This window comes from Plectropomus leopardus, chromosome 22 (genome assembly GCF_008729295.1).
Source record: "Plectropomus leopardus isolate mb chromosome 22, YSFRI_Pleo_2.0, whole genome shotgun sequence".
Lineage (NCBI taxonomy): Eukaryota > Metazoa > Chordata > Actinopteri > Perciformes > Serranidae > Plectropomus > Plectropomus leopardus.
The window spans coordinates 24,256,057-24,279,658 of record NC_056484.1 but is presented as its reverse complement, the minus strand read 5'-3'; the positions used below and the strand labels follow the sequence as shown (position 1 = coordinate 24,279,658).

Below are 23,602 nucleotides of genomic sequence, written 5' to 3'. Positions count from 1 at the left end.
GCTGGAGGGCTCATTACAGCAACAAAGGAATGCTTGTTCACAGATTACGTCAGAACTGAAAAAGCGTGTCAAAATTTCACATGGCCCACTTTTTGGATTTTTGAAACCTAAATGCAATTGCCGGAAAAAAAATCAGCTACTGTTAGGCTATAAGAAACTACGTGGTCACGTTGCAGCCGCTGTGTGAGGCTGTGAAGTTGTGGTCAGTGTGGCTCTGTGTGATGACATGCTGTCATTTTATCTGGCCACTTGTTAGCAACCGTCTTACTAAAGACACATAAAAGCTTTAGAGTTGGCAAGTGGGATAATTACTGACATATTTTATGTTGTATAACAGCTGGCTATACTGGGTGTTAGGAATCATGAGGCTTTATAACTGTGAACAATCTGTAACCTTAAAATGAGAGGTCGACTGTTTTTCAGGGCCAATACCGATATATTACTAGTAGTTAATGAAAAACATAATGATATTTGGAACTGATATGCATTTATAATAAAATAAAAATCTTTTATCAATACTTACAATTTTGAATATGACAAACCCCAACACAAAACTTTCTTTGAATGCCCTTAGCAAATATTTAATCAAAACCTAAACGCTCATATCATATAAAGCAAGTTCCCAGCAACTTTTTCTATAAGTCGTGAAAATTTGAATAAAAAATGAATAAATAAAAGTAGCACCCCAAGGTTTTATCGCAACCCGCAATCTGCAAAATTAAAATTAAAATCCTGACATAGATTATCTACAAAATGCCAAATATCGACCCTAATACTTGACTGGGCCAATAATCTGTCAACCTCACTTCAGATATTGCAAACAGTCCTTCATATGCTACACTTCTGAATCACTTAACTGGAAGGTATTCCATTTGTTTTGGAAACATTTACTCCCTCAATCTTAAACATTGCATATTTTAAAAAAATTATTCCATTTTTGTCAGTCTTGGTTTGTGTCTGTCAAAAGTCTTTTACTAAGAAAATCCACTAGAGGGCAGGAAAAAACAGCACACGTGAAAGTGTGTTTGCAGAGATTGCTGCAGAGTTAATGATATGCTGAACTGAGCTGTTCATTTTTAGGAATGTCACATACATATGTAGCCAGGATTTAAAACAATATCTGCATCTGGGGCGCTGGTTTTAAAGCATGTCTTCAATTACCTAAGAAATACACTGTGACACAACAGTAGGGGTCGATAAAGCTCCACCGGCTGCATGTCGCCATTAAAAAAAGAAGAAGACACACCACCGGAAATCGCAGCGGAAGTCGTATCGTCAGAGACAAATGGCTGGGCTGCTGAAAAAGGTACGAGTGGAGGTCACGCTTTAGTTTCTGAGATAGAAAGAAATGCGGTTAAAAATACAATTCAAAATTAGTAGTTTACTGTTAAAACGCTGCGGGGTGATAGCTAGCGTTCGCTAACCCGTTAGCATTAGCTGTTTACCTTCACAGCTAGCAGGGTTAGCTGTGCGACTGTGCTACGAGAACTCTGACTTGAATGTTGTTGATTGAAGGTGTAACCTTAGCTAGCAGTTAGCGTCCTACTGCCGCTCTGCCGTCAGTCCACACAACTCTGAGCTCACTACTGAATGCTGACACAACTGTTCAAAAGTCATTGAGAAAAAGTCAAACGAAATTAAGTTTTATAAAATTCTGCAGTTAAAGTCGGTAACGTTAAACCATGTCCGAATATTAGGCTAAAGGGTAGCTAAAGTTAACGCTTGAACGTTAATGTATCTTAGTTAGCAATTTTTCATCTCAAAACGCTCTGAGTATATTACAATGCAATGTTTTAAGTACCAGGTTTTCTTTTAGTTCGAAGAATGTTATTAGGGCTAGGGTAACACTATCTATAAACATCATTGAAATGTTTTGTTTTTTTAAATTGGTGTTTAATTTACAGGAACGTTTCATAAAAATGTGCTGTAATCTCAGGCCTTAACATTCTGAAATTTTACAACATTTCTGAATGTTGCTTTGAAAATGTTATTTCTTTGTCCTCATGTAACATTGTGGAAATGTTTTATGAAAGAACATTCAATGGTCTGTCATCTCTCAACATCACCAAAACATCCTCAGATTGCTGCAGTTATAACTTTACGTCTTAGTCAACATTTAACCTTAAAGGCACGTTATTTGAAATGAAACATCCTTAAAAGGTTCTTTGAATATTAGATTAAAATGTTTTCTTACAACTTTTAGGTAATGTTAGCCTATGTTGCGGTAATGTTCGCTGCCAGCTGTTGATGGCTTCGTAAATTTCCAGTTCCTTGTAAGGTACATTGAGAATCTGTCATTTTTCCAACTGACTGTTGGAAAAATATCCAGTCGATCCATTTTCAGTTAACGCCACGTGATTCCATTAAAAAGCTAATGTTAGCTGAATTCTAGCCTCAGTTCATCCTGTAACATTGAACATGTCCTGATGGTATTTTTAAAAACACTCCTCTAACACTAAAACTCCTCTGATGTCAGCCCTTTGAAACATGAGCAAATTGGTTGGATTTATTCGGAAAACAGGGAGAGGGCAACAAGCAAATTGCCAGTAAGACATGGCCCAAATATTAACAAGAAATTAGTAAAAAGTTACAAGAAAACTTCCTGAAAAAAAACTCAAGAAAAAAATTCATATGTATGTATATGTTGAACTGTTGTTTTTTGGTTTTTTTTTTTTTTAATATAAATGTATATCTGTAATTATAATAACTATAAATTGTTTTCCGGATATTTCTTCCCTAGTTTTTGATCATTTTCTACTGACAGCCCCCCATTTGTTGTCACGTTTTTTCACTAATTTCTTGCAATTTGATGGGCATTTCTTGCCAAGTTGTTCATGTCCTTTTTCATGTTTTTCAAAGCAGTCAAACCAATTTTCTCAGCGTTCAAAGGGTTAAATAACTTGTGACGTTTGACCGCAGCACAAAAAAACTGATGTTGATCTAGGTTTTCACAGCTTAATCATCTGGATGAAAATAGTTTTTATAAAAATAGACCCAGCTGATGGTTAACAGGGGTACTGCTGAGGCTCCTGCTGGCTGTCATCTTTGTTTAGCGTTAGAAATGGCAGGAGGTTGGTTTATTATCTTATGCAGCATATGTTTCATATTCACTATATTGTACTGCTGTAAGAACACCCATAGGTTAATTATTTTTGAACTTACAATCCGTTTATTCTACAAGTGACTGGCAGTTTAGGTGTGTGATTTTGGCAGTGTGTGATGTTATGTGAGGTGCTTAATAAAAGAAACCATGACTTGATCCATTAAAGTAATATTTTATTTTCCTAGAGTCATATCTATGAATCAGCTTCTCTGCTGATCGTCAAAGTGAAGTTTGAAGTCGATCAGTGAAGAAGTGACTTTCTCTCCTGTTTCTCTCTTCTAGACCACCGGCCTGGTCGGCCTGGCAGTGTCCCAGAATCCCCATGAGGTGAGGAGCTGACGCTCAACACAGCACTGCTGCTCACTTTAGTCTCACTGCACATTTTTCACTTATTCAATCATTAGTTTCAGGGGTTGCGGCAAAAAAAACAGTTTTAAGTTTTACTGTGTATAAGAATGTGTACATTTGCTTATTAACAGCAAAAATGCATAGGATTGGAAAAGCTCACCTTTATTCATGCATCAAAATGCAGACTTTTTAAACATAGAGGTTTCAAGTTTAAATTTTAGTAATAAAACACATTTTTAACTAAAAAAGCCTCTCTGGTTTTATTCCTTTAACCCTTTGGGACTGGTTGGCACAGTTTTACTTTTTGTATAATTTTGGCTGTGTTCAGTGCATATGGCATAATCTTTGTCAAGATTGTGTATTTTTGTTGAATGTTGGAATTTCCAGCTCAATTACATCATTTTCTACCGTATTTGGCATATGGAGAAAAAACATGCCATTTCCACTAGGCGCGCTGTCACAATCAATATTGCTGCTTATCATTGACATATCCTAGACTGTCATCATTTTTAAAAAAAAATCTATTAGGCATGCAGTACATTGAAAATGTTTCAATTTTTGTGGCCATTTTTGTCATATAAAATACAGTGGCATCGTGACAAAAATCTGACATTTAAAGGGTTAAAATTCTGAAAATTAATGAACATTTTATATTCTTGATTAGGACCAATGTTTTTTAGAAAAATGAACTCAATGACAGTAGAAAATAACATGAATGCATAATATTTTTATAGTCTGACTGTGAAAAGGGCATTTTGTTTGCAGAGTGGTATGAGTGTGAGCGTTTGATACTGCACAAAAGTAATCGTGTAAAAATTATTGCTATATTGACATATAGGCTGTGATAATAATTTGAATTTGAATTTTTTTCATCTCAAAACACGGTGGCATCATAGTGGCATTTGAATGGTTAACATGCTGAAAAATAATGAATATTTTCTATTTATGATCAGAACTGATGTTGGTCTTTATGTGTCATATTTTGTAAATGCTTGATTTTTAGTGCATTTTGTGTTTATGTGTGTAACGGGCCCGTAGAAGTTGGCTGCGGCATTCAATCCGCAAGTGAAGCCGCAAAGAAAGCCACAAGGTGGCTTTGGTTTAAAAGGGCTCATCTGTGGGTTGCTGCTGGCACGCAATTCGAGGCCTGATAAACCCCGGCTGGGTCGCCTGGGCGAATCTGTATGATGTTGTGAGACCCAAAACACCCAATGACCCCAGGATAGATCACTGAAGATGCGTCACAGTGCATCCAGGAGATGTTTGTTGTAAAGAAAGTAATATTAAAGCTTAACACCAAGGGTTAAGGGTCAGTGTAACTGATGGTAATAATAACTCTGGTGCAGAGGTGCAGAAGTATAAATCAGGCCTAACTGTCTCAGAAAATATTGTAGTTTCACACAATGTGGGTCGTTGCGACGTGTGCGTACACCTCGTACACCAGGCATACATGGTTCAGCATGTGATGTCACACATGTTACTCTAGATGGTACAATTAGTTAAATTGTGAGAAGCAATCGTTGTGATTCGAACCCGCACTTTTCAAATTTTTGGCCATACAAGGTGTTTGATTTGTTTGCTAAGCTCTTGATTCGTTTGGCTGCGTTCATTAGTGCTATACATTTGGCTCCATGACTGGAAACTATTTTATGGAAGAGTTGGATGATGAGGAGGAAGAGCTGCTGTGCTTATTCAGTTTAATACACCAGCATACACGGCTAAATGCCAAAATACCACCGTCCTTACACATGACAGCAAATCATTAAATAACTACAAAGTAATTACTTAAAGGCATGCCATTACCATAAAGTGATGTGACATCTGTCCTTGATTAGATGAAAATAAAAAGAAAAAACTCTGTAATTAAGTTTGCAAAACGTCCCTCCTCTACAGCTCCATAATTCCCCTCAGTTTCCTTGTCTTTAAATGGGAGAAGCCAGGAGAGCATTATATCAAAAGCTGGCTTTTTTTTTTGGTTGTGACGAACTTGTCTTGCATTCATTTCCATCTTTGGATACACTCATCACATCGCTCTCTAGCTTTAATGCCATCTCCCTCCATGAATTATGAGTGACATGAATTCTTTTGTAATCTTTGGAAGATGGATCATGTTTTGGTATCTGGAGACTTGCTCTGCTAACCTCTCCCCAAACTGGTCCGTGTCTGTTGTTGGTGTTGTGCCGTGTATTTTTTCAGGAGGTACGCCACGCATCTCTGCAGTTCTTGCAGATCATCGCTGCACCTCTGCGGAGGCTCTGTGCTAGTGGTGCCGCAGAAGTGTAAATTAAACTTAATTGTACATTGGAAATCTCATACCATTGTAACCATGTTAGTGACAAACCAGGATCACATAATGAGGTTGCATTCAGTTATTGACATCACAAAATAGAGTTCATCATGGCTGATCACCACACACCACCTGTCACTGTTAAACACTTGAGCTCACGTAGAGACCTTTGTTCATGTGCTCTGCCCTGCTCCCAGCGTCTGCGGATCCTGTACACTAAGATCCTGGCCACGCTGCAGACCATGCCACAGGACGCCGCCTACAGAAAGTACACGGAGCAGCTGGTCAGCGAGAGGTTCAACCACGTCAAAGCGGTGAGTGGGTCAATATGAAACAACTTCCATGGAGCCTGCTGACAACTGTCTGTCATTAAAGCTACATACAAGTGCCTCTCAGGAGTGTAAGTGGCAGTGCTGATCAGATGTCAAGTCAAGTTTTATTTATTGAGTCCATTATCACAAAACATGGTTTGCCTCAGAGGGTTTTACAGTGTACCCTGCCCTTAGACCCTCACTTCACCCAAGGAAAAACTCCCCCCAAAAAACCCTGTAACGGGGGAAAAAAAAGGAAGAAACCTCAGGAAGAGCGGCAGAGGATGATGAGGGATCCCTCTTCCAGGACGGGCAGACGTGCAATAGATGTCATAAATAACAAATGAAATACAATCATGGCAAAAAGGAGAGAGAAAGAGAGAGGGGGGAGGGGGAGAGAGGTACAGCAATAGTGGAAACAGACGCATGTCATAATACAATAATGATAGGTGTGAAATTATCAAATGCACTCTATGATGATGTTGTGGGTGTTGATAAGAGTCTCATGCATATATTGATAGAGAGGTGTCTAAAGGCATGATCACGGCATCGGTGCAACCAGGACCAAGACTACAATCAGGGCGAATGGGGGGTACAGTATCAGTACAGCCACAGCACGAGCACAACCAAAGGCAGGGTCATAGTGCCAGCACAGATATCACCACGATCAGGCACAGCCAGGGTTGCAGCCAGGATCCGGGAAAGCTAGGAAACAAGGGAGCAGGAATGCTCCAGAGAGGCGACAGGATTAGCATTGTGCAGTTCAACAGACCCAAGGTGGTGAGCAGTAAAAAGAATAAGCACTCAATGAGGATCCTAGAGTCACTGATCAGCAATTACGACTTAAATATGAATGCCAGAGAGCAGTAATAGAAAAGAAAGAAAGAGAGAAAGAGAGAGGAAGCAGAGTCAGAGTGGCAGGTCTGAATGGACTCAAAAGCACCCCTGCCGGATTGGGCTGAAAGCTCTGCCACCTCCCCATCCTCCCCGTCACACGGACGGGGATTTCAACTGAGAAACTTGTGCTTCAGTAATATACACACTAACGAAACTAGGGTCACTAATCAGCTATTATGGCTTAAATATAAAGGTCAGAGAGCAGTGTTAATCCCACTGCTCTCTGACCCCTATAGAAAGTCCCCCGGCAGGTTAAACCTATGCCAGCCTAACTATGGGCAACCTGAACCAGCCCTAATTATAAACTTTATCAGAGAGGAAGATCTTAAGTCTACCCTTAAAAGTTGAAACGGTGTCTGCCTCCCTAACTGAAACTGGAAGATGGTTCCATAAGAGAGGAGCATGGTAACTGAAGGCTCTGGTTCCTATCCTACATTTGGAAACTTCGGGAACCACAAATAACCCTACATTTTCAAAGCACAGTGATCTTGAAGGAATTATTAACTATGAGCTGTGACAGATAGGATGGAGCCTGACCATTTAGAGCTTTGTAAATAAGGAGGAGGATTTTAAATTCAAACCTGGATTTCACAGGGAGCCAGTGCAACGAAGCTAAATATGGTCCCTTTTCTCGGTTCTCGTTAGAACATGTGCAGCAGCGTTCTGCACCAGTTGGAGAGACCTTAGTGATTTGTTGGGGCAACCGGATAAAAGGGAATTACAGTAATCCAGCCTAGAGGTGACAAATGCATGTACTAATTTTTCAGCATCTGTCTGGGATAGGATATGTCTAATTTTTGCAATGTTACGCAAGTGACAGAAAGCAGTTCTTGAAGTTTGTTATTTAAGGGAGGCAAAAGATAAATCTTGATCAAATAAAACTCAGAGGTTCCTTACAGATGTGTTAGAGGCCAAGGTAATGCCATCTAGAGAAATTACATTGATAGAAAGGAAGTTTTTGAGGTGTTTCGGGCCAAGAACAATAACCTCAGTTTGTCTGAATTTAACATCAAGACATTACGGCTCATCCAGGCTTTTACGTCCTTAAGACATGATTGAAGTCTAGATAGCTGAAAGGATTGGTCCAAGTACAAAGCAGACCTTAGTATGCGAGGAGGATTGATCACTGATGTGACACAAATTGGGAACGATCTGATAAGTAAGATTTAAACCAGGTTAGTGCCGTTCCTTTAAGGCCAATTAACTGTTCCATTTTGTGCAGTAAAATTGATGGTCAATGGTGTCAAAAGCTGCGCTGAGATCTAAAGGGGTTAAAACAGGACCAGACCTGAATCAGAAGCAATCAATAAGTCATTGTTAATTTTCACTAGTGCCATCTCTGTACTATGATGAAGTCTAAAGCCTGACTGAAAGTCTTCGAATAAACTATTATCTTGGAGAAAGTCACAGAGTTGATGAACAACCACTTTCTCAAGGATTTTAGAAATAAAGGGGAGATTAGATATCGGTCTATAGTTAGCTAAAATCTCAGGATCGAGAGTGGGCTTCCTTAGAAGAGGTTTAATGACAGCTACTATAAAGGACTGTGATACATAGCCCGTTAATAAAGACACATTGATTATATCTAATAAAGAATTGTCTAATAAGGGTAAAGCTTCCTTCAGTAGCCTAGTTGTGAGTCTAGCAGGCATGTTGATGGCTTTGATGCAGAAATCAGAGTAGAGAGTCGGTGAAGGTCAGTGGGGGAAAAATGGTCCAAATAAATTGATAAATTGATGTTTGTTTCAATTTGCGGATCTGGGGGTTAAACCATTAGGCTAATTTTCTTTGTTTCATTTTTTTTCTTCTTGAAAGGTGCAACAAAGTCAAGAGCTGAGTGAGCCAGTAGCATTATCGACGAGACAATCAGTTTGAGAATGACTTTTCAGTCACTGTAAGACATGGTAATGATGTCAATGCAGAAGGAATCAGTTTCTTAAATTTAGCCACTGCTGAATCAGATAGACATCAGGAATAGTTAAGTCTTGCTGAGAGGCTTGTAGTTGAGTAATAAAAAATTGAAAGCTATTAAATAATGGTCAGACAGAGCAGGATTCTCAGGGAAGACTAATAAATCTTCAATATCGATGCCATATGCTAGGACAAGATCTACGGTGTGATTGTAGCAATGAGTGGGTTTATGTTCAAACTGACTGAAGCCAATTGAGTTCAAAAGCGTGGCGACAGCAGAACTAAGGCTGTCACTCTTGATATCCATGTGAATAATTACATTGTCTGATTTAAGCACTAAACTTGATATAAGCTCAGAGAATTCAGATAGAAATTCAGAGTATGGGCCGGGGGCGCGGTACACTATAACAAATAGAATTAGCTGTAGAGTTTTCCAGGATGGGTGAGAAAGACTAAGGAAAAGGCTTTCAAATGAACTATAGTTTAGCTTATTTAGGGTGAATTGCTCAGCTTGAATACAGCGACTCCCCCTCCTTGACCAGTGTCGCGCGCTACGTGTATTTATATGACCAGGAGGAGTGGATTCATTCAGGCTAACGTACTCTTCAGGACAAAGCCAGGTCTCAGTGAGGCATAATAAATCAATATGATTATCCGGTATTAAATTAGTGACTGAAAGATGTGAGTCAAGATTCTGTTTCTGCATTTCCTGTCTCACCTCAAGTACTGTAGAAACCTATTTTAGTGCGCTGTTTAGTTGAAAAATGAGAGTTTGTAGTCCAAACAGCTAAGTGACAACAAAGCTCCACCTGCTGCAGGTCACTTTTGATCAGAGCTGTCCAGTTTGACAGAGATTTCTCAGCTCTGATTGGTTGTTTTCAGTCATGTGCACTGCTGCTATATGCTGCACAGAGGAGGTAGAGGAATATGATTTCTTAACAGATCATGTGTTACGTCCTGCTCGTGGATTTAGTGACAGTTTCAGCAGTTCTGGAAATTTTTTTTTAATCTAAGTTATCAACTACAGATGTCGCTACTTTTCAACTGATGCCCTGCAGTAACAAAAAGGAGGGGAGACTTATTTTATCCAGCAGTTTCAAACAGTAGCTGCAATGTGCACCAATAAGCAGCAGGTGGCCCCTGTGATCAGTTCAGTGTGTGTCAGTGAAAACAGCCGCTGTGAGCTCAAACACATCATTATATAGTATGTAGTCTAAAAAATGATATACATGTCATAATATAGTTTGATGTGTTTAAAATGTCGTCCAAAATAATCATTAAAATGTTACGCTATGGTATGCAGGTCAAAAAATGATAACATGGGGTGCCTGGTGGCTCAGTGGATAGAGCTGGTGCATCATATAAAGAGGCTGTGTCCTCGCCGCAGCAGCCGCGGGTTCGATTCTGGCCTCGGCCCTTTGCTGCATGTCTCCCCCTCTATCTCTCTCTCTCCCCCTTTCACACTTGTGCTGTTCTATCAATTAAAGGCCAAAACACCCAAAAAATAATAGAAAAAATAAAATAAATAATAAAAAAAAACCAACAATGATAAACATGTCATAGTATATTATTAGTATTGTCCAAAACATGATAAAAACATCATAGCATAGAATGTTGTTCAAAAAATGATAAAAGGCAAAAAAAATCAGTGTCATCACAAAAAGGGTAGAAACGCCGTAGTATTAACATTCAATGACACTTATACACTTTTTCTCGCTCAAAAAAATCAGAAAAATGTCATAGAAAAGTATGTTGTTCCAAAATCATAATCACCATAGTATAGTTTTTTTTAATTAAAAAATAATAAAAAACAGTAAGTATGTTGTTTAAATGATTGATTTAAATAATAAAAATGTCACAGTATATTATTTTGTTCAAAAAATCGTAGTAGTAGTAGTAGTATGTCATGTCTTGATAAGTTGCTCATTGCCTTCTCCTCATGTTTTTAAAAGAAATCAAATCATTTGCAGAGTTTTAAAGGGTTAACCTTCAGTGAATGTGTTGTAGACAGAGCTTAGCTGTGGTGATGTGAGTATAATGAAGTACAAGGCACAGTGGTGAACACCGACACAGAGCCGGTCTGAGCTGCTGAGCAGTGTGGAAACAGAACTGATCAAATGGTAAAGAAAGGCAGGTCAGCACCACCCAAAGGTGTAACTCCATGAGCAGGTCAGCACTGCCCAAAGGTGTAACTCTCCATCAGCAGGTCAGCACTGCCCAAAGGTGTAACTCTCCATCAGCAGGTCAGCACCGTTTAAAGGTGTAACTCCCCATCAGCAGGTCAGCACCGTTCAAAGGTGTAACTCTCCATCAGCTGTCACAGGCGAGAGAGCTGAGATTAGAACCAGAACAGCTTCAGTCCCTTGGGGGGGCCCTCTTCCAGTATCACTGCGGTAATGCAGCAGTAATCCTGTCACATGAAACAAGTGACATCTGTACAGCTCTGTATGTTAGAGCCATCCTGGTTCTCATGCTACTGTGTGACTCATGAACATGTTCACCAGCAGGAAAGGACATTACACAGTGAAACCTGCAGGGAAAAGAGCTTATACTGCTGCCAAAACAGATACAGTAGAATCACACAAGTCAACTCAAAAAGGAGATGGAAACAGTTGCAGTGTTAACATCCCATGTTTAACACTGCCACTGTACTTCCACTCAGAGCTGACACATCATAATGCAGCCGACTAACACTGTGTAATGACCACTTCTCACCACAGGTGCTGCCAAAAATGACACAGAGATTGGAGATTTTACCTTTGAAATGGTGTTTGGCATTGACAGGTGGATGACTTTATGGGGACAAAATCTTTTTTTTCACTTTACTGTTGCTCAAAGTCTTGATAGGCACCCTATTGTTTACTCTACCACAGTAACAGTTCACAAATCAAGAGCAAACTATCAATAAATGTGTAAGTATTTGACCAATTTTAAAGTTTTTTAACATTTTGTCAGATCGAAACAAAGACTATGATCTGATCCCACTCTAGACTCCTTTTTCCCTTTTTAAGAACCCATTTTCAAGATTTGATCTGAACTGGGCTTGTGAAATGCTGGACCCTGAAAGGGATCTGCTGTGAAGCAGGTTAACTGTGTACTGTAGGTTACCATGGTGATCTGCCTGGTTAAAATAAAAAAGCTTTGTGAGTTCTGATCTGTGTGTGTGCGTCTGTGTGTGTGTGTGTGTGTGTGTGTGTGTGTGTGTGTGTGTCTGTGTGTTCCCCCCCCCAACAGGAGCCGGATGTAGAGAAGCTGGAGCAGAAGATCAACTGCGGGCAGATTGAAGAGGTTATTTTCCAGGTATGTCACTGACCCTTTTTTCATCACTGCTGCTTAGAGACTTCACAATCAAGACTCAATGAACCAACAAGTGCTCAAATGCATTTTTGGACGATGAACTATTATATGATATTTTTATGCACTTCTGAACAACATACTATATTATACAGTTTGACTTCATTTTAGGACGACATACTATATGACATTTTTATGCATTTTTGTAAGATATAGTATACTGTGACTTTTTTATGCATTTGTGGAAGACAAACACTATTATGACATTTTAATGCATTTTTGAACAACATACTATACTTGGACACACACACATATATATATGTCCTAGTATATATACATCTATACTATATATACACGTGTGACTGCATTGCGCTTATTTTTGAGGACACAAACAGCTGAAGCGCCAAACCAATGCAGGTGAGCCGTGTCAGCCATCATGTGCATGCGTAGCTAACAGCAAGTGTAGTTCTGGTGTAAGGGTTCAAATTTATCAGCGTGTGTATACACGTGTGTGTGTGTGTGTGTCCGTCCGTCCTGTGTGCAGGCCGAGTGTGAGCTGTCCCTCTCCAGGAAGATGTCTGAGTGGAAACCTTGGGAGCCCCTGATAGACGAGCCCCCTCCCAACCAGTGGAAATGGCCTATCTGAAGAACACACCTGTGTAAACTGCTGCTCATGTCATAATATGTGTTTGTGTGTGTGTGTGTGTATGATTCAGACCTCTGCTTTGAATGAATGAAGTGCTGAACAAATTAAAGTCTTGTAAACATTTACTCATTTATTCTCAGGAGTCTTCTACTGCTACACCATCACATGAGCCATTTACAGTTTCATCATTCATTCAATCATTTACAACATTTTCTTTTCTTCAGTTGAAATATTGTGGAAAAGGATTCCTAGACTGTAGGATTCCCTGTAATGATCACTAAGCCTTCATAGAACCAGTGGAGATCACACCGTCTATGTCACTGACAGGAACCTTTACAGATATTACAGCTGCATAGTTTCACAGAATTCTGGAAGTACAGTTTGGTTCTATTAAACTGACACGCTTTATGATCTTCAGCTTGCTAGAGTCAGTGCTGGAATTAGAAGTAAAACCAACATTCAAAATCAAACATCCATGAGTCCCTCCACAACAGTCCCTTGATTTAGTCAGAAATGTATGAATAAGAAGAATCACTTAGCTGGATACAGCAGCTGTAGTGTGGAATAATAAAGACGAGCAGCTTCCTCTGACTTCACATCCTCTCCAACTCACCACATGCTGCACTGCGCTCTGCTCAGGTACCGTTAAATCTACAGCTGTGTCGGCCCCGTCACGCTCGGACATCCTGTGAGCTGCTGGTGGCTCTCTGTAACAGCTGGAGCATGATTGGATAGATGGGCGTGAACTCCTTCCCCTGACGAGCCCTCACTGACTGCACGTAGGCCTCCAGAGCGCCCCTGAGAGGAGAGCAGAGAAAAAGTGTCTGATCATTTAGGAACACTGTTCATTTAGTGTTTATTTATTGTAATATGATTACTTGATGTGTGTGTTTCCACCAACACTAGAAGAGTTGGAACCAAATGAAAGCGGTTACCTGATGAGAGTGAGCCTGTCTCTCTCAGAGGGATGATCATCCAGCCACTGGGAGTAGCGCGCAAATGGACCACTCTGCTCTCTGTGGGGGAGAATGCAGGGTTAATAGTGACACACACTGCAAAGCACTGTCAGGGGGAAGACACATCTGCACCGTGACATCACCACGGCCAGGTCAGACTTAGTCTTCAGCTTCAGGGTGTGGTGAGGTGTTTAGTTGTGATGGTCAGGGTCAGGATGGGGCAAACAGACAATTACGTTCATGAGGATTGTCACAAGTAAGTAAGTCTGGGGATCACAGTGAATCACTATAGCTGAAGCAGGTCATCAGCATACAACCGCATAGTAGTCTTTCTAGTTTAATTTATTAAATTATTATAATTTTCGTAACTGAAATATCTCAACTGTTGGAGCTGGATTACCTTTGGATTTTATGCGGTTGTATGCTGATGACCTGCTTCAGCTATAGATCGTGGTGAGACATAAAAAGCAGCAGCCGCGGCCCGAACACAACATGTGTTACAGTCTTTCCTCGTTAGCACAATAAGACACGCTTTAATATTAGTGCCAGCATTTGGGGTTTCTGAGCAGTTCAGTAACAGAGCAGACAGCCAGAGCCAGGCAGCATTTGCCTACCAGCTACCTCAGCAGCTGCAACATTTCACCATGTATAACAGCCTCTTGGTCAAACTGGACTTACAGTAACTGTTAGCTCTCTGTCTGGGTAGTCATAAACACTATGCAGTGTTTCTCCATGAAGGTGATGCACAGTATCTGTGTTTGTGTGTGTGTATGTGTGTACATGCCTGGTGAGGTGACTTGAGCTCAGATGGGGCTCTGGTGAAGAAGAAGTGCAGCAGGGTGCTGTAGGGGATCAGGTCTCCCACAGCTGGACTGCTGGCGATCAGCTCGCTGGTCTGAAACAGCAGCGGCCTGAAACACAAAACACAATATTTACTGCACATCTTCACATCTGGTCAAGGTGGAGGTTACATTTTTGAATTTCTAATCAGGAGGTTAATGAATGATACTGCATCATATTAAAATTTCTATAGTTTGTGAGTAAACCTGATTCTGCATTGGATGTTATTTTGGTGTACACTGAGTTCAAATAGCAACTGAATTCAAAATTTTCATGTCTAAACATCATAGTCATCGATAACTGTTTGGGTGTTGGTGTGTTGCTCAGGACTGGTGAATGTGCAAAGCTGATTGTGAAGTGTGAAGTTGTTTGTGTGAGTGGTTGTGGAGAAAGTTTAAACAGGCATGTATGTGATGAGCAAAAGATCTTAATACTCAAGCATACACACCTGAAGGAGCGCAGCATCCTGTAAGGTTTCCCCAAATCAGACACTCTCCTGCACAGAGGAGCCACTGCCATCTCCATCTGACACACACACACACACACACACACACTCTGATCAGAACTCACACACTACACTGTGACATCTTTATGATTCTTGAAAGACATGCAGGTTGTTTTTATGATTTTTTGATACACTCTATGCATTTTTATACAACACACTATACTATGAGATTATTATGCATTTTTGGACGACACACTGAAAGACATACTATGATGTTTTTATGATTTATCCTACTTCCTACTCCCTTTTGAAGGAAAATTCATTAATTTAATTCATAAAGTTACATGTATTTGATAAATTCAATTGATTAATTTTCCTTTCTCTTTTGTTGATATGACTTAGACAACTGTTATTGTTGTATTTTACATGTTTGAAATAAAGACAGCAATTGACACAGATGTCAGCACAGGGCTTTATCTACGGTGGTGTTTGAATATGATTCAGTTTTCATTAGCTGGCTAACTTCTGGATAAACTTCCACATGAGCACAGCAAACAGTTTAAAGTCTGTTCTGCTTACTTAACATCTGAGCTGTGAACACAATGAAGGAGCGTCTCTCTCTTACCTGTGCAAAGTCAGCAGCCAGCCTCATCTTGCCGCCCTCTCCCAGCGGCCGCAACAGGCTGGTGTGGCGGATGAACAGCTCGATGGCCCTCTGAGCGATGGCCTCGGTGCTCTCGTAGATAAAGTCCACACACTGGAAGTGTCGAATGTAGTCTGCCACCACTCTGGAGATGAAGCCCTGAAGCTCCTTCATGTACAGAGAGCACGGGACGTCGGGTTTATCTGGGCTGGACAGAGGGCTGACATGCACGCACACACGCACACACGCACACACACACACACACACACACACAGAGAGAAAATAAACTGTGATATTATAAGCTTCTGTGGAACTATTGTAATAAAGGACTTGTTGTCAACAGAGGATGTTGAACACTGCCAAACCTAAGTAAATAGTAGTAGCATAATCCTGGATTACAGCGTTTACCTCTGAAAATATGTTCTATTATTACAGATATTTGGTTTTTTATCTTTTTCTCTCACTTGACCTCTCCATTGTTGTCCTCTCCATCCTCTCTGTCACTTAGTTTTACCTAGTTTTAAGTTCTCAAAACAATGGTTGAAATGCTCTCAATGAATCGAAATTAGGTGCAAGAACCAGAATGAAACCAGTTTCATTGTGGGTGCAAAAGGGGCCAGATACAGAGATAAGAGTAATTTGGAATTTTTCAAAGCCATAGCCAATATTTTTCAATGCTGTACAACAGTTTTTTAATCTAGTTTTGAAGAACACAAGCTTTTTGTTTCTTCAAGAAACATACTGTGTATGTATGAATGAATGTATGGACATGTATGCATGTATGTATGTAGATATCGTTACTGAAAGTATTAAGCTCAGTCTCAGTCCAAAAACAAAGTAGTGAGTTCTTGTGTGCCTCTGACAAACTACAAAGAATAGTCTAATCCACCCAGGGCCCAGGTGCATTGTGGGCTGTAAACAGGGTGTAGCAGCCTGATGTTTGTGTTTAGTCACCATGGTTATACTTAGCACAGTGAGCTGCACTCCCATAATTCCTTGAGCACTGCAAAGTACTACAGCAAGGGCAGAGGCATTTAGAGGACAGGACCTTTGGCTAGAACTAAATAAGTCTATAGTTTCTCAGGTGGAAGCCCAGAGAAGTCCCTCAAAAAGATTCCAGAGTCCCTGGAGATGTCCCTGCAGTGGACACAGTGTGAATGCTGCTTACCCTGAGAAGTCCTCTTGGTGGAGCGTGATGATGATGGCCTCTATGGAGTCGCTGACTGACTGCAGGAGCGGCTGCACTGCGCTGCTCATCAGGACCTGCACTCCCTGAACAACACAGGACCCAAACACACCGAGTCAGTCCTCCAATGGAAGATTCATGTACAGTGAAAATATAGGCAGGCGACAAGAGCCAAACAAACTCCAAATAAATCTAAATGTGCCCTACAAAGAAGCCCTCGCTCAGTTAAGGCCACTATGATGGATTCTTATTTCTTTTCTAAATAAGTACACACTGTACTTGTAGTATTGATGACGATGATGATGATGACGATTAGGTGACAGTAACAGTACATATTGTTCTTGTATTGATGAAGTTTATGCTGATGACAATGATTGGGTGACAGCAACTATACATATTGTAACTGTAGTACTGATGATGAGAATGTTAATGTGAGCTATTAATCAGCATGGGCCTTCATGGTGGTGATGCTGCGTTATTGTAACTGTCATAATCTGCTGATGGTGATCTTTACTTTCTTGGAAATGGTTTACTTCATTAGAGATGTTTGTCATTTTTATGGCAACTGGATTATTACAAGCCCTATGGAGTTATGGTAAGGCACTTATTAATTTGTGCTTTGTGTTTTTATTATTTTTTACACTCCAGCAGCAACACAATATGCCCTCTGAGGCAAATAATAAAATCGAATTGAATTGAATTGAATTGAACTGAATTGAACTGAATTGAATTGAATTGAATTGAATTGAATTGAATTGAATTGAATTGAATTGAATTGAATTGAAATGAATTGAAGTGAAGTGAAGTGAAGTGAAGTGAAGTGAAGTGAAGTGAACTAAATTAAGTCTTTATATACCTCAGATTTGTTTCTTTTACTTTTCTTTGGGTCTTAACTATAGCTGTCCTTGTGCACTGAAACAGCTGAATTGCCCTGCTGGGGATCCACAGAGGTTAAACTTATCTTGTCTACCCTGCAAGTCCTACTTTTTTATTTCATTATCATGTATGACAAAAGCATATGAGTTACAGAAACAGAAGTACAAAACAAACACTATTTCGCAAACCAGAGAATGAGTGTTTAGATGAATGAAAAAATACATGAAAACACAAATCAAAAAGCTGCGTGTTGTGATACCTCCAAAGAAGCAGAGAGAGCTTCGACAGCAGCTGGTGGACAAGACCCCAATCCTGAAATAATCTGCAAAGACAAATCACGCAATTGAAATGTTAACAGGAAATAAAACAAAAAAAAGTATACACTTTATCATATAGCACATTGCTCAATATCAAATTGTCTAATGATATTTAAGATTTTAATTCAAAGATGATACACACAACCATTCAATTTACATAATTTCCATTTTGAGATTTATGTCTTAACCCTGAAACCTAAACAAACTGTCTTGATTTCTATCAAAAAGAGTAGAAATTGGCAATGAACAATGAAAGAGGAAATTACCCCAAAATTAGCAAGATATTAGTCAAAAAGTACAGGATAAAAAAGAAAAAACAATGAAAATTAAAATTAAAAAAACAAGGAAATGACCTGAAAAAAGCCATGAGGCCAGTGTGGAGATCCACATTTGTTCTCTTTGACTTATTTTTGCTTAAACTTTGCCAGCTGTGTTTTGTACAAGCCTGTATGTGTGCATGGATTTCTCTAGAAGTCCGGTTCATGGATTTCTCTGGAAGTCAGGTTAAAAGAGCATTGCAACGGTCAAGAGAAGAGAATATCACTGAATATGTTGCCATCAGAAAGAATAAAATATGGTCAGATTTTTGACATATTCCTCAGGTGAAAAAGACTGGTCTTCCTGGTGTAGTTGTATGTGTTACCAAAGTTTAAATTATTCCATAATCAGCACATACCATCATAATTTTGGTTCTGTTCTTATTTAAAAGGGTCCTCATGAGCGGTACTTTTCTACTGCAATACAGTCCAGAGGTACTGTTTAATGTGCTCTATGGCTCTGGAGGGAAATAAAAAAAAAGACAGCTAAAAGCAAACAAAAATGACCTCAAAAAAGGCTGAAAATGAAAAATTATATGTGTAAACATTTTTTTCTAAAACATAATTTTAAATATATAATTATAATAATTCTAAATATTGTTTTCTGGGTAATTTTCTAATATTCCTCCCCCCTTTTTAGATACTCATTTCCAGGTCACACATTTTACTAATTTCACACAATTTGTGGGACATTCCTCGCCAAGTTGCTCAGTCTTTTTTCTCATGTTTTTGGAAGAAATAAAACCGATTTGCACAGGTTCCAAAGCTTAAATTGCATATGGATATCGCTTGAATGCAGCACAAGAAAACTGATGTCATGTTTCAAAGGGTTAAAACATCCCCAACCCAGAGAAGGAAGGAAGGAACTGAGAAAGAACTATTTTCATAGTGCTTTCTGCCACCTGTCTGAAATAAATTCTCTCCCTGTTTTCACAGTAGAATTTTAAAGGCTTTACATTAAATATTTATTGCTGCGGTAATCTGTTTTTTATGCTCCTAATAAGCCCGGCCGCGTGCCAGGAATCATCCGCTGAAAGAACACACTGCAGCCTGCCTGTTTAACTTTTATCCCCTTTTAATTCCTTTTAATGTGTGTCCATTACACAAAAACACACAGCGCCATGTGTGCTAAATTGGAGTTTGTTTATAACTTTTGTTCTGCACCTGTCTCATGAAAAAGAGCCAAGAGTTCTTCTGTTCTGGACACCAAATGATAAAAAATGACCAAACTATCACTATGTCATGGTAACATTTCTCTTTAGGTGTGATCTCTGACAGATGAAGTTATGAGTTACTGCATTATTGACAGGTTGTTTAGAAGACGGACAGTATTTCTTGTGGCTTCCTACCTTGGTGACAGCCTGCTGCAGACGGTACAGGGAGTTGACCACAGCAACATTCCTCCGCTGGCCCTCTGTTAACGGACCAATCACCTGACTGGCATCACCCTGAGTGCACAGCTGTATACACACAAAAAGGTTACACACAATACAACCGATTGCAATAATTCACATTGTGTTGTTTTCTGTAACAACTAGGGATGTCCCAGCCATGTTTTTTTTGTCCCCAATGCTGATCCAAGTCATTTAAATTTGACTATCTGCCAGTTTGATACTTCTGTTTTCCTAGATAATACAGCTGCCAGGGGCACACCTTAAGTAGAGCTCTTTAAAGTTATTAAAATCAATCCTTTGAAAATATGAATAATTAAACAGCTCTGCAATCTATTAGCCTATTACTATTGTTATTTATTTATTTTACAACATAAAGTATAAAATTACAAACCCTCCCTTGCATATTTTTGGCTTCAGAACTGAAGAGAGTATTCTTCAGTGTTTGTTCCTTCCGTGAAGCATGTCTCTGAACTGGATTCCACTGAGTGTTTATTTTTGTCATCCTTGCATCTTTTGGACGTACAATGCGTCATTAATATATAATCCACGTTGGCTTTTTGATCATGCAATTTTAATTGTTCTGAGTGAGGTTGTTTAAGCTCTGCACTGCTGTATGTCTCTCCTCTGAGCAGGGCAGAGAAACACTATGCTTTATAGTTGAAGGCAAAAACATGAGACTCTCACACTGAGCTGAAATGAGACTTCAGTAAATAACATTTTTGTTTATGGTGTTTGGTGTCTTATGGTGGGTGGGACTCAGCCACTGCTCCCCCTACACAGATACGAGAGCTTAGTACGGAGAGATACAGAGACAGCAGACTACGGAGGTGGACAAAGGTGGACGAACGGTTCACTTCGTCTTGTTATGCATAAAATTAGAAACATCTGTGTGACAGCTGACATCAAACAAAGGATTGGAACACTTCATGAGCTAAATATTCCTGATCCCAATCAGTCAAAAAATCCTTGATTAGCCACAAGTCCAATGTTTGAGATTGGATTGGGACATCTCTGAATGAATAGATAAATTTCCCGTTATAACCAAACACTATTTCACGCATGGGCACATGGTGGGTTGAGAAAATACAGAGATTAGAGTGAAAATCTTTTAGTTAAGAATTTTAGTGTGACCAACATTCACACACATTTCTGTACACACCAGCTGCTCAGACTTGACACAGAAGAGCTGGACAGTCTTGGCAGCATTTTTTGACACAGCCAGAGAGAGGTTTGGATCCACTGATGCTACATTCAGCTCACTGCAAACAAACACATAAACAAACACATCAATCAGACAGGTTTCTCTACAGCATTACAATAATGGAACCTGAAAGCTAAACAGTATATTTGTAGTTCTGTGACTGAAATGGATAAGATAAATTAACAGCATGAAACATGTCGACAGGATGTGGAAGCTGCAGAGGCAGTATCATGAGATTTTGTCTTCCGTGTGAGGAAGCCAAAGTGCCATGAACTGTGCCGTGCTTACCTGCTGATGGTCTTGATGATGCTCTCCAGCTCGTCGTTGGAGGGCGGGTTGCGGCCGCCCATAGGGAACACCAGGTTGATGGGATCAAAGAGGCGAGAGAGGGACTTGGAAAGGTAGGCCGCCTCGTACGGCTGCAGAGAGTCCTTCAGAGCCTTCTCTGGACTGTGCACACACGCATGCACACACACACACACACACACACACACACACACACACACACACACACACACACACACATACACACACACACACACACACACACACACACACACACACACACACACACACACGGAACTTGATTTGACATAACTGATGCATGAATTAAGATATTACGGACAATAACGGTTTGAGAAGCCATGATTAGTAACAAGGACGTGGTGACAGGACATGTAGGCAGATGTTCCTTTCACTTGGCCACAACAGGCAAATGAGATGAGAGAAAAGCATCACGCTGCTGTACAATAGCCTTTAAAGATTCAACATTTCAAATCTGTAATGGCATTATGACACCCATAATCTGTTTATTGTCTCATGTTAACATCTAATATCCTATACCTCGATAAAATATCTGTGCTGACATTTATTAATAAAGCAGTTAGGTGCAGACATAAATGAAAGCAAAATGCCACTGAGTCTCAGACTATTAATATTCAGTGCAGTCATGCTACTAAAGGCATGCGTTTGTTTGTGTTTGTTTGGTGTGTGTGCGTGTGTGCGTAAGAGCACCCTGTATTCAATATCATTATTGAATGACCGATAATAATTGTGATAGAGGGGGGAATTATTCAGTATCATGGCTTAACAGAACTTAAGGAAACTAGAATTACTGTCTGTGGTTTTATGCTTCCGTGCACCACTCAAGTTTCTCTGGCAGGTCACATCCATGACTGTGAAAACATTCACACACATCTCCCCCTCAGAAGATCTCTACAACCAGCAGCAGTTTACAGATTAGCATCACCAATTCAGTATCTGACCAAATGTCTCCCCTTCTGTTCCTGAGATATGTATGATGTTGAGGAATGGCCAGAAAGTGTTTTTGCAGAATATTATGGTGTAACCATTGACCTTTGACCTCTTGGATACAAAATGTCATGACTCCATTTAGACATCTGTGTGAAATTTTGGCATATGAATTCCTGAGTTATGGCCAAAAAATGTTTTGTGAGGTCACCGTGACTTTAACTTTGGTCACCAAATTCAATTCAATTCATTCTTGTGTCTGAGAGGATGTTTGTGCCAAATTTGAGGAAAACTTCTTCAAGCCGTTCTTGAGATATCACATTCACAAAAATGAGATGAATGCAAGATCTCAGTGACCTTGACCTATGACCACCAAATGCCATTCAGTTCATTCTTGAATCCAGGGGGACACTGAAGAAATTCTCAAGAAATATCTCAAGAATTCCCTCAGGTCATTCTTGAGATATAGTGTTCATGAGGATGGGAGGGCTGTCCCTCCCACCTTCCTCTCTCCAACTACAGATGTCCTGATCTTATTTCCTCTCTCCTGATTCCAATTCCTAAACTTCACACTTTCAGATACAAGTTGTTGTTTTTCTGGAACTGATTGTTCTTTGCATGAACTGAAACAAAACTGGATTTATACACATTTCAGATACAGCAGGTGGAGATCACACACCATCAGTCTGTTTAGACTTGCACATATTGTAAGTCTACCCATCAATTATTTTTTTATTGTTTTGCATCATCACTGTAATGTCAAATAATGGTAAACTTCATATAAAATATGAGGCATTGCAGTATGGGAATGTAGAAATGTAGAAGAAGGTAGTCTACATGCCACGGACATGTTATTGGTTATATTGTGAGATTTTAGGGTGATAATTGGCAATAATAATAATAATAATAATAATAATAATAATAATAATATTCATCTTAAGGTTTCAGACACTTGAGCTAAAAGGCAGGTAGTTAATATGGTGCACTATACAGTAAATATATAATATAAATATATATTACAAAATTCTAGCAGTTTTTGTCAGTATTTTAATCAAATATGTCACATTTGGACATTTTCTACTGTGAAACTGGACTATGAAACAGGGTTTCAGTCTTTAACCATGTCCTAACTGACTCAAGCATCAGCAACTAAATCTGTTTGATTTTATCTGACTGTCCAAACTGCCCGCAAGCGACGCAGTGCGCCGTTTTGAGCAGCACTTTTGGTGCACGCCCCGTTTCTTTTTTTTTTTTTAAACTGTTACTGCCAGTGCTGCAACAAACCAGGAACAGCTGATTTACTTGGGTTCAAAATGAGGACGTCTGTACCAAATTATTCCACCTATCTGAATAAACTTCGACCTTACGGTGTTTGACGC

The 23,602-nt window shown here is 39.6% G+C and overlaps 2 protein-coding genes across 2 annotated transcripts in view; one reads left to right on the top strand and one right to left on the bottom strand.

Moving 5' to 3' along the window:
• Positions 1-1,232: 1,232 nt before the first annotated feature.
• Positions 1,233-12,814, top strand: ndufa5 (NADH:ubiquinone oxidoreductase subunit A5). The gene is made up of 5 exons (XM_042511552.1): positions 1,233-1,306; positions 3,386-3,430; positions 5,936-6,052; positions 12,092-12,157; positions 12,696-12,814. Exons 1-5 carry the CDS (start codon positions 1,286-1,288, stop codon positions 12,795-12,797), a joined length of 351 nt encoding a protein of 116 aa, XP_042367486.1. The 5' UTR covers positions 1,233-1,285; the 3' UTR covers positions 12,798-12,814.
• A 93-nt stretch (positions 12,815-12,907) lies between these two features.
• The window catches only part of LOC121961721 (conserved oligomeric Golgi complex subunit 5-like), a 61,530-nt gene continuing 50,835 nt past the window's right edge, over positions 12,908-23,602 (bottom strand). Inside the window, 11 exon segments of the mRNA XM_042511781.1 lie at positions 12,908-13,595; positions 13,733-13,797; positions 13,799-13,813; positions 14,538-14,664; positions 15,042-15,118; positions 15,664-15,901; positions 16,850-16,953; positions 18,003-18,065; positions 19,727-19,837; positions 20,931-21,030; positions 21,261-21,422. Coding sequence (XP_042367715.1) covers positions 13,469-13,595; positions 13,733-13,797; positions 13,799-13,813; positions 14,538-14,664; positions 15,042-15,118; positions 15,664-15,901; positions 16,850-16,953; positions 18,003-18,065; positions 19,727-19,837; positions 20,931-21,030; positions 21,261-21,422 — 1,189 coding nt within the window. The 3' untranslated portion in view covers positions 12,908-13,468.